General features: G+C 30.0%; 1 protein-coding gene across 1 annotated transcript in view; it reads right to left on the minus strand.

The window, feature by feature from the left end:
• The window catches only part of LOC106461676, a 73,344-nt gene that overhangs the window by 26,100 nt on the left and 35,508 nt on the right, over window positions 1-11,736 (minus strand). The window contains exons 5-9 of the mRNA XM_013921521.2: window positions 10,590-10,729; window positions 7,022-7,143; window positions 6,148-6,229; window positions 2,118-2,250; window positions 1,788-1,891 (exon numbers count right to left, since the gene is read on the minus strand). Of these exons, the coding sequence (XP_013776975.1) occupies window positions 1,788-1,891; window positions 2,118-2,250; window positions 6,148-6,229; window positions 7,022-7,143; window positions 10,590-10,729 (581 nt within the window). The remainder of the gene's footprint in view (window positions 1-1,787; window positions 1,892-2,117; window positions 2,251-6,147; window positions 6,230-7,021; window positions 7,144-10,589; window positions 10,730-11,736) is intronic.

The raw sequence follows: 11,736 nt of genomic DNA on the forward strand, positions 1-11,736 counted from the left end.
AAATTTTCATTTTTTCTGAAAAGGTGGTGTCTATTTACTTGTGACCACACTGTTTAGATACCTATATATATAAAAATGTGTATATAAATTTTCAATTTCTTAAAAGGAAATATTTAAATACATTCTCAATCTCCCTTTGTATGACAGTCATGACATTTGTTCAGTAGTTCTTGCCCATTCTCTAATTTATTTACCATTCTGTCTTGAAGTACATAGTTTAAAATAAATTACTCATTATAATATAGATATTACTAATGCAAAGTTTAATTTTTATCAATCTTCAACTAGAAAGTCAGATCCTCTTGCCAAGTTCACCTGTCACACTCTCTTTTTCACAAAATGCCAATAATTCTCTCTGATGTTTTCTATTATACCATTTATAACCAACAGAAAGATGTTTTTATTCTATCAAATGACGTACAATGTTATGTTGTTTTCAGTATAGTGTTTTGTCTATTTTGTCCTCAGTTTAGAACTCTCTCTCATGGTGTTTGATCATGAAGTTAAGGGAATTAATTTAAGGTTTATCATATGTCTTACTTAGAAAGCCAATTAAATTTCTATAGTTAAAGGACATTGTTTGCTTTGTGCATGTTATCATTTTGTGCTCTTAGGTGCATTCTTTAAGTAAATAAAAATTATTTAATGTATTAGTACCATTATTACAAAAAACATGCTTACATTTCATCAGCAACCGACATAAAAAAAAAGATGTCAAATGGAAGTATTATATTTCTTGTTTTTTCATGTACATTTTTATTTAGAAACTTATTAGGCTAGATAAGGTTAGATTAGGTAAAAATAATGAAAAATAATAATTCTCCACAAATGTTGTTGAGATTAAAAACACTTCTTCATCTGAAAATTCTCAGATTTCATTTGTGTAATCTTTAAAATAATTATCAAACGTTTTTGTATTCAGTTTAACTATATATTTTTATTTGTTATCTTCTCTTTCCTTAACTCTGGACTTGGTCAATTTGACTGATCTTGTAACCACCATAAAAAATATGAAATAAATATAAATTGCCCTTTTATTCTTTCCATAATGACTGCTAATTGTTATAGGAAACTACAGTTGTTTACCTTATATTGCTTAAGACTTATGACAAGTAACACAGTTATGGTCTAATATTGCTTTCACAGTTATGGTCTAATATTGCTTTCACAGTTATAGTCTAATATTGCTTTCACAGTTATGGTCTAATATTGCTTTCACAGTTATAGTCTAAAATTGCTTTCACAGTTATGGTCTAAAATTGCTTTCACAATTATGGTCTAATTCAGGATTCACAACTTTAATGGTATGTTATTTTTGCTAGGTTAAATATAGTGTCATTAAATAAGAATAATTTTATAATTCTGGCTATTTTCATAAAATTAATTTTACGTATATTTTGATTAAATTATATAGAAAGTTTCTTTTCAGTTGTAAGCAATTTTTTGATGAAATTTATTTCTTGAAACCATGAACTTTTTCCATATGTGATTAGAGGATTATATTGGCTTTGTAACTATCAGGATTTCTATACTCTAAAATTTAATATTTGGCAAGCTTTCAGTAAACATTACGATTCTTTTGTACATGAAGTATCTAATTTTTTAATTAATTATTTTTACTAAAGATTTGTCTGTGAATATATGAAGTTAGAGTGTTGGCTGTTCCAAGTGCAAAGTGATTTTCAAAGCAATATTAGACCATAACTATGAAAGCAATTTTAAATCAATTCTTCCAATGCTACCTGACAATTAACAAAAGTTTTTTTAGGAGTTTTATATGAACTTACATGAAGGTTTTGGACTGGACAGTCTTTTCCAACCATCTTAAATGCTAAATAGGACACTTGAAAGATATCTGGCCTCTTATCAGGATCTGGTTCAAGCATATATCCTGTCAAAACACAAGTATGAAGTGTAATCCAGGAAGTACAAATACAAACTGTACAATTTCATGAGTGTACAAATAGCTGAATAAGAAGTTAAATGCACAAAAAAAAATCTACCCAAGGTTCCTGCACAGCAAAAACAACAACAATGTAACAGTAACTTTAGATATGAACTTAATGTTCAAAAACAGTAAGAATGTTAATTTAAAACAAAAAATTCTAAATACTTACTTATTAAACAGTGAAGTTTTTTTGAATATCGACAATTGTCAGGAACCGTGAAATTGCCACTCTGTATTGCAAGGGCACTTTCCGCAAATGGCAGAGAGAAAAAACAAAGTTTATATAACAAGCATCCGAGAGCCTAGAAGAAAAGTAATAATTGTTATCCAGACTAGACTGGCATACACAATGAAAAACAAATATTACAGTTAAGAAACCTATAAGAAAAATAAGATTTAGGCAATATAAGAATATAAAAAATTGCAGTGTTTATTATACAACCACATTAATTTTTGTATTCTTTACTAAATCCAAGACATCATACTTAAAGTTTAGTGTCAGTTATTACAGAATAAAAGCTATTTTAACCTAAAACATTATACTTTTAAGTATGATAATATGACTGATCTTGGAGAAAGTATGAATTTGGTTTGTTCACATTTTTTAGATCTGTTAACTAGACTTACACTGTATGACACATTTTTGAACCAAAAAACACAACAAACTTTTAATTTATAAGGTGTTTTGAATCAAAGCTTTATACAGTATTTACCATCAAAGATGGCCATGCAAATTATTCAGGGTATGACTAAACTTATTTTGGGTGAAGTATTTTAACCTTTCGACTGAAACTGACAATAAACTGTAGAAACTGAAATCAAATTTGAATGGACAAGAAAGCTAAATGATAATGAAAAAAATGTTAATTCACTCAAGGAAAAAAAATAATATTTAATATGAAAATATAAGATTAAACATTGAGAATTAAAAAGAAATAAACTTGTCTTTTTTTCACTGACTTCATGCATTTTAGGGTAAATATCACAGTAGTACCACCTCCCAACAGTAACATAATGAAAATGGAGTAATTTGATATTTTACATTTTAGGGTAAATATCACAGTAGTACCATCTCCCAACAGTAACATAATGAAAATGGAGTAATTTGATATTTTACATTTTAGGGTAAATATCACAGTAGTACCATCTCCCAACAGTAACGTAATGAAAATGGAGTAATTTGATATTTTACATTTTAGGGTAAATATCACAGTAGTCAAATGATAACAAAATAAATATTTCTTCAAACATCATACAGAGCTGGACTTCTATATCATAACTAGCACAACATTCTGTTAGATAAAGCTATAAAGTTATGCTTAAGGCTTTAATATCAAAACAAAGATAAGCTGATATTTCACAAGCATGAATTTCAGAAACTTGTGAATTTTGCCATCAAGGAATTATATTTTCAAGTCCACAATAATTTATATGATGAAGTATATGATGTAGCTATGGAATCAAAATCAGCCCCGTAACACGTTAACTTGTTTAGTTCCTACCATGAAGTGTTGGTTTCACAAATATCTTTTCTTGTTTAAACAAATATGCTAGAGAAGGTTAAGTGGGTAAAAATATCATCATTTTTAAAGATGTCAAACATTTGGCTAATGTTTTGAGCTATCTCAACAATAAATATTATTCATGTTTATTGAAACATTCCTAAGCAACCAAACTGTAATGTTACTAGAGAGAAAAGTGCTTTAATATTACCATATACAAGTAAACAAGCAAGTTTAATTAAAAAACAATTACTTAAGTTGTGCTATTGAGCTTACCAACAAGTTTACCTAAGATATACCTTAAATCCCAGTGTAGTTTGAAATATTTGTTTCAGGTTTAAGGACCAAAGTTTGTATTCAAAACTTTAAATGTTTAATATGAGTATAATATCTTAAGATGATTTTTATGTCATATTAGACTAACAACTAGGTAGCTTCAAACTTGCATATCATATATATATTTAATGCTATAAAATTTGAATTCATGTCATTTTCTAGCATTAAATTGTTGCTATGAGTAGGTCAAAATGTGCATGTTATGACTTTTTAGTTACATTCAAAATTTAATTAAACTACTTTATTATCATGATATATATATAAACTTGACACAGAAACACAGTTAATAATTCAAATTTGGATACAAGTTTTAAATTTTAATAAGGAAATATTTACAAAAATCCTCAATCTCCCCTAGTATGAGAATTTTGACATTTGCTCTCTAAGTTTACCTCTTCACAAATTTATTTACCACCCCTCTGAGAAGTATGGAATTTAGTGTAAATTACTCATTATAATATATTACTCAGGCAAAGCAAAATTTTGATAGCCTTCAATCTTATTTGTCTACAAAGCCATAAACTAGAAAATCAGACCAACATGCCACACACACGTCACATCCTCTCTTTTCCAAACTGCTAATAATTCTCTTTGACATTTTATACTATATCATTTATAACTAATAGAAAGCCAAAGTTTTAATCTATCAAATGGCATATTATATTACATTGTTTTTCATGTCTACTTCTGGGTTCAGTTTCAAATTGATTCTCATGAAAATCACACCAACAAGCTTAAATGAATTTTTAAAGACTCTTGTTGCATAGTTAGAAAGGCAGAAAAATTATGACAGTTATAAGGCATTGTTTGTTCTTTGTGTGTTATTATTCTGTGTTTTTAAGTGCATTATTTAATTGAGCATAAAAAAGCAGGCTAAGTTTTGACAGTCAACAGCAAAAAAAAAAAAAAAAAGGCGATCCAGATAAGGATAAGATTGTTAGATAAGGTATGATAAAAAAATAAAATTCTTTATGAGGTATGGTTGCAAGTAGCTCATGCATTACATGGTTCAATATGGTAACATAAGTACACGCTTCCTGAGTGACTTATAACTTTTGTGGTGGGATTATTAGTTAGACACCGTTCAAATGGCAATAAAACAATAAAATTTAAGTCGAAACAAATGTACACTGTTATGACCTCAAGCTATTTTCTGTTACAATTTGCAGTAATTCTAGAAAGAAAAAAGGGTAATTATATTTATTTGGCATTTTTTTATGGTGGTTAATGAAGAAGGATTGTCATAAACGAGAGTCTCTTAATCAATAAACTTCAAATTAAGTTAGATGAGCAAAATAATGCAGTTCATTTGTTATTATCTTTGTAGGCATTTATGTTCTTTAATAGTTATTGATAAAATTATATGAAATGAAACTTTTAATGGCAGATGACTAAGGTTTCTCATAGCAACATTACTGGTTTCTTGGTTACTAAAACATTTGTAATCTTATGAAGCTAACTTATAATCACGTCTTTCTTTGCTGGCAATAAATGGTGGTAACTGCAGCACCGGATGGGTGGTTTCTTGCACATTTATTTCATAAAAGGTCACCTGTATACTATTTTGAACAGTAGTGAGAATGTCTAAAATATAAGCTTGATGTTTCAAGGATAAACTTAACATTAGAACTCCACATATTCACAACATTTATGGAACTGAGAAACAGTGCATTTCATGTCCAATAGATTAGGTATGATCAGTGATGAAGGAAGTAGTTACAAAAGCAGCATAAGACCTATAACCTTATTTTCATCAAGTGTACTTAACTTTCAGTACGATTAGCTGCCTAAACTTGCCAATATTCTATGATCTGCTAGATTACACAATACCTAATTTTTAAAGTATCATTCTTCAGAACATTTCTAAAATTTGGTTCAATAAAATAACAAACAAAAAGCAACACAAGAGACAAGCAGTTTAGTGTCTTAATATTAAGTTTCAGTTAAATGTAACAAGCCTAGAAATTCTTTTCTTCACAACTCTGATCAACAGTCAAACACAACTGTTGCAGTGGTTTGGCAATCACAAAGTAGGCCTTCTGTAACTTATTCCTACAGTCAAAAACAACTGTTGTTGTAGTTTGACAAGCACAAAGCAGGCCTTAAATAACTTATTCCTACAGTCATAAACAACTGTTGTGTTCTTGCAAGCACTAAATAGGCCTTACATAACTCATTACTACAGTCATAAACAACTGTTGAATTGTTTTGGCAAGCACAATGTGGGCCTTAAATAACTTACTCTGCATGCCCTAATGATTGTTTGTTCTTCACGTGGAGGTTTAAAACTTCTATAATTTCCAAAAAATATCAGCACTTTTAGTCACTTATATGATAATCAACAGAACAGCATCTACTCACCCAAATGTCAGCTTTAGTTGTTATAAGTTTTCCACTATATAAATCTACCATTTCAGGTGCTCTGTATGATAAAGTTGTGTATCTGTCAAACACAACACAAAAAAAAACACTTAACGATACAATATTTTTGCATGAAAAGCTCTATGTTACTCAAGTATATATTGTTTCAATTTATCTTACATTCTTTACCACATCATAAGCACTTCATCTGTCTAAGGATTGCACGTAAGCAATTATGCTTTATAATAGTTATTGATAAAATTCTATGAAATAAAATTATAATATCAAATATTTGAAAAAAAGGATAAAATTAATACAAAAACTGCAATTTCTCTGGCTAACTTTTATTATGAAAACAAACATTTAGAAATCTTTAAATCACAGCACCATTTCATCTCAACCCTTAAAAAATGGGATGCAGGGATGAGAACAGCAAATGAATCTTTTGGCTCATTCTCGACCCCAACCCTTAAATACCAGAGGGGTCTATTTGCTCACTTGTGTGCTCTAGGCCATTTTGGAACACTACATATTCCATTTTTTTATGGCTAGAACGATCAGTAAACACTGGACTTTTGCCAACTTTAACTCATGTTCCAATGATAAAAATGCAGAACAGTTAAATACATGATGGTCATTTCAAGAAATACTGAGGCAATACTTGTATAAACCAGTTTCTAGTATGTTTCTACAAGCTCTGCTGAAACATGTAGTACATATAAAAAACTGTTCATTATGCTTCCAAATTGTTGTATCTTGTATATATATATATACAAGAACTGAGTAGATGGCCCATTTGACAACGTTCTGTGAGAATGAGATGCAGTTAAATATTTAATATCAGTACAATCCTACTTCAGTACTAAAAGCTTACTTTGCTATTTCCTCTTCAACAGCATTAACTCCATGACTTTGTGGATTGAGAACCTTAGCTGTAGCACTTCCAAAATCACATAAAACATAGTGTCCACTATCGCTGATCAGAATATTTTCAACCTGTCAGAAAAATTAAATGAACAAAAGAAATTCTATGTTTTCATATACTTACTATTATATAACAAAAATTAAAAGTTTGAAAATCTGGAAATGTCAAAATGAAATTATATTAGATAGTAGTAAATGCAACCAGCTAACTTTAATACAACACAAAATAATAACCACAAACACCAATATTTTTAGCTTGGCTTTAAGCTAATTCAAGAGCAGAGAACAGCAAGAATTAAGGAATAGAATCAACTTATTGCACACACAAAATAATTCATTTTAATGTTGTTTTTTTTACCTCACAGTAACACAAGCATAAACATATTGTGATGTATATGAAAAAAAAATCAGACTCAAAATTACCAGTTACTTTGCACATGGACTATTCAAAACAATTGCTCAATATATTAATGGACAAATCTTTATCTTATTAAAAATACTTCATTAAAAAATGATTTTTTTTTATGTGAAAGACATATAATATTAATTGAAAGACTGCCAAAGTTTGTGAAGATATACACACCATATTGAAAGTTAAAAGTATTAAAACTATAAAGATTTTAAACGAGTACAATGAGGTCATGTGGTCAGTCAAATTGACTAAGCTCATGTTGAGAGTTATTACAATACAAGCAGAGAAATTCATTTTAGAAATCACCTGATACGCAGTCTAACTTCACTTTTACTAACTTACTTCAAACTTAGTTGGTTATATATATATATCTATTGCCCAACTGAGGCCTAGAATTTTCTACAAACTATGAGACCTTATGATGTAACAATACTCACTCAAAGCAACGAGAAAAATTCAAAAGGTTTGAGTAATGTGACGTCAATTCACAACAATTGAACTACACCATAAAGGACTCATAAACAGTTACATAAGCAAACCTGTGATAAATTATCACTTCCAAAAATATTAAATTTAACACTCATGCTTTATCTTGATCATAACTCTCATATTTAATTTAAATGAAACAGTTATGTATATCTAACACAAGACATTAGTATTAGGCCTATAATATTCTTTAAACACAATATTAATTCCTCGGGGATTTTCAAGATTTTGAAGCGTGTATCATAACAGTATTTCAATCACATTATGTTCACCATATCAATTGCTGAGGATGCATTTCACTCAATACAGTTCATTAGGCTGAATAGGACACAACAAATGCAATGGTCAAAACACTATCTATATAAGCCAGTTGTTACAACAACAATTGTGATGGTGTGAACACCTTTTTCAAGCTGCCCATGTGTGATTATAATTATACTTGACATAAGACATTATTCTTAAACCTATGATATTTTTTAACACTACATTCTTTATCTGGATATGACAAGCATAGTGTGGTTGAAATAATATTATTATACATTATTTTAATTCTTGTAGTGTTAAATGTAGTGTTAAAAATATTGTAGGCCTAATACTAATGTTTTTTGACTAGTATAATTAAGATTTAAATAAGTTAAAGTATCATAAGTACAGTAGTACTTATAATAGGAATGGGCCAGATGTGCAATTAAAATTAAAATCTCAAACAGTATGTAAACAAAACTTTATAAGCACTTTACATATACTGTTGAGTAGGAAACAAACCAACTGCAGAGTAATAAGCCACCAAACACTTGAAAAAGTCAGTAGAGTAAAAACAAAAATGTCCAAAAACTACAAATTTTTCAATCTGACTGAGTGCCTAATGTTGTTGGAAAGGCATAACTCTCTCCTGCCTTCACCTTCTGCAAATCTAAATGCACATTGAATTACGCTACCTTAGTTAAAAGCATATTTCTTAGTTTTACTTATAATCTTGGTAATAAAAAGTAATTACCATAACCATTTTGCAACACTACTAATGAGCTAACAATACACTAGTAGCCATATTCTATGATTATGAGCATGCTCTGTGAATTGTCAAGGAACAACCCACCCTCATATCACACACGGAGGTATTAATGCTTATGTGCATGCGCTACGTGAAAAGGAATGCTACCACTGCTAAAGTTTGACACAGCTTTACTTGAGTGCTCTGGACTGAAAACAAGAATGATAAGTTGTATAACTTACCTTTGCATTGTTTTCAAACTAGTGTGACCTATTGACATCTAAGGTTGTACTTGAAACAGCGCAATTTTTAAAATATGCCTTTCAAGAAATCAAAACGAGAGGAAAGAAAAAATCATTATGTTGATAACCTTGAAAAGTGTTTGTCCAAATGAAGAAAGCATTACTGCAATAATAAAGATAAGGTTAGAAACAGAAATGCTGAATATGCGAAACAAGCCTTAGCCATTATTCCAGCTAAAGAAAAGACTACCACTCTGGCTAGATGGAAGAAAAATTATAGCAAAGATGTCAGCAAAAGCCAGGAAATGCTACGAGAAGGACAGGCCCAGTCCCTCTTGAGACTTAGTACCAAGAAAAGCTATGAAAAGGATATGCCTAGAGCCCAGTCATTCACAGAACTAAGTAGCAAAAAAAGCTATGGGACAAGTATAAAAGATTTTTATATAAAAAATTAGGAAGTAGGAATGGAAGTACCAAAAAATAAGGAAACAAGGTAGGAATGAACAGGAAAACATTAAAACACTTGGTTTTTGACACGGTGCAACCTCAAGGAGGGTGTGGTCATCGTTCATCCATTCCTACTTCATGTTTCACTTTGAACTAATTACAGATCTGAATTGAGTCTTATCAGTAGCTAATCCTTTTCGAAATACTTAACAAATTTCAAAAATCAGCAGTTTTTATATTATTCTTTTGGCCCACCTCATACCAGTTAGATAGCTATAGTCTCCCATAAGCAAAATATAACTACAGGAACTTCCTGTCTCACTGCCAACATCAAACACCCCCCTTATGATGTCATGCATTTCTTTATGGTCACGTAATTTGATTACATACATGTATTTGTGCCGGGTTGCTGAAACTATACAACGGAGAAATTTAGTTATATACACCTTTCATTTAGTTTGAACAATTACCAACTTACAAAAAGCACACGAAGTACGAGTGCCACATCCACTTTGAGGTTGTACTTGTCAAAAAACACCATGTGTTGTAATGTTATCCTGCCCATTCCCACCTTGTTTCCTTACTTTTGGTGCTCCCATTCTTAATTTCTAATTATTCTACTTAAAAAATTTTTACACATTTAATACAAGAACTTTATAATGTTCTCCAAAAACTATAAATGAACAAAAGGTTTTTAATTTTAAAGCTTAAGTGAAGATAAATAAACAAGTTGAACAGCATTCTAGGCAGAAAATAAAAACTCACACACAAGTTATAATGATAACAATAAGCTTAGAAAGTACAAGAGTAAAGTTATAATTTTGAGAAGTACAAAGATAAGGTAAAAAATTATAACTTAGCTTAATACATCCAGAAAAACCAAAGCAACTTTTGGTATATGGGCAAAGCATAATAGTTATAAAGCTTTTGTATACAATACCTTGAGATCTCTGTGAATAATAGGAGTTTGACAATGATGAAGTCTTGATAATGCTTCACACACATCACAAAATATTCTCATAACTTCTTGTTCAGAAAACCCTACATGGAGCTTCTCATTCATCAACTGTAAAACGTGGCCTAATGAAGTACAGAAAACATGTTTTTATTTTTAAAATATGTTAATAAAGGTTAATTTACAGTCACTACGATATTTTTCAGGATAATCAGTATGGTTTATGTGATCACCACCTAACAGAAACAATGATAATTTCAGCATACTTTATTCTAAAGGAATTTTTAAAAAAAAGAAAAGAAAAAAGATTCTGAATTTAAAACATGAGATAACACCACTATAAAAAGGGTTTATTATTCCTAACTGACTTTTCATATCTCAAACAACATGAAATAATCCAACACTGAAAATCATCAATTCTGCCACAGTCAGGACTTATATTTATGGTTTACCATTTCTACTTTGAAATTTGGAAAAACAACAATTCAAACTTATGTAGTAACTTAACATACAGTGTCTTGCAAAAGTCTTCACCCCACTGTGCTGGAAATCAATTTTACTTATTTTCTTGTGAAAGACATAACTCAAATGGCCAAAAATATTTATTATATTAATCTCAGACCAGTTTCTAATGATTTCGTAGAACCAAATGTAAAAGTTACACAGAAAAAGACAAACAACGTCATCCTGGTACTTTTTGTCAATAAAACAAGAGGTTCAAAGATGCTCCAAATGATGCTGAAGTAGGACTTGTTCAGCACCATCTTATACTATCTACCAAAGACTTTTATTCTGCAAGATGCAAGCCTACCCAAATGATAAAAAAGGTGGAGGGTCTTGGTTACTTATGGCTTATATTACCTTATTTGCATTATAACACCTAAATAACTACGTATGTGTTAAAATACTGAAACAGTCAACTTCTCTTGATACTGAACATATTCAACAAATGAAAGTAACAAAACCCACACTCCGACCAGTTACATATGCTTTATTAGCTCATATCAGTCCAAGTAATCATTATTAAGTAGCTTTATATGACTTGGTGGAGAAGATTATCTGGTGTACCACATCACCTACTATCTGTATAATTAACTTTAAAACATGACAGTACTAAAAGCAAAAGTGTGTT

Source organism: Limulus polyphemus, unplaced genomic scaffold (assembly GCF_000517525.1).
Source record: "Limulus polyphemus unplaced genomic scaffold, Limulus_polyphemus-2.1.2 Scaffold1009, whole genome shotgun sequence".
Taxonomy (NCBI): Eukaryota; Metazoa; Arthropoda; class Merostomata; order Xiphosura; family Limulidae; genus Limulus; species Limulus polyphemus.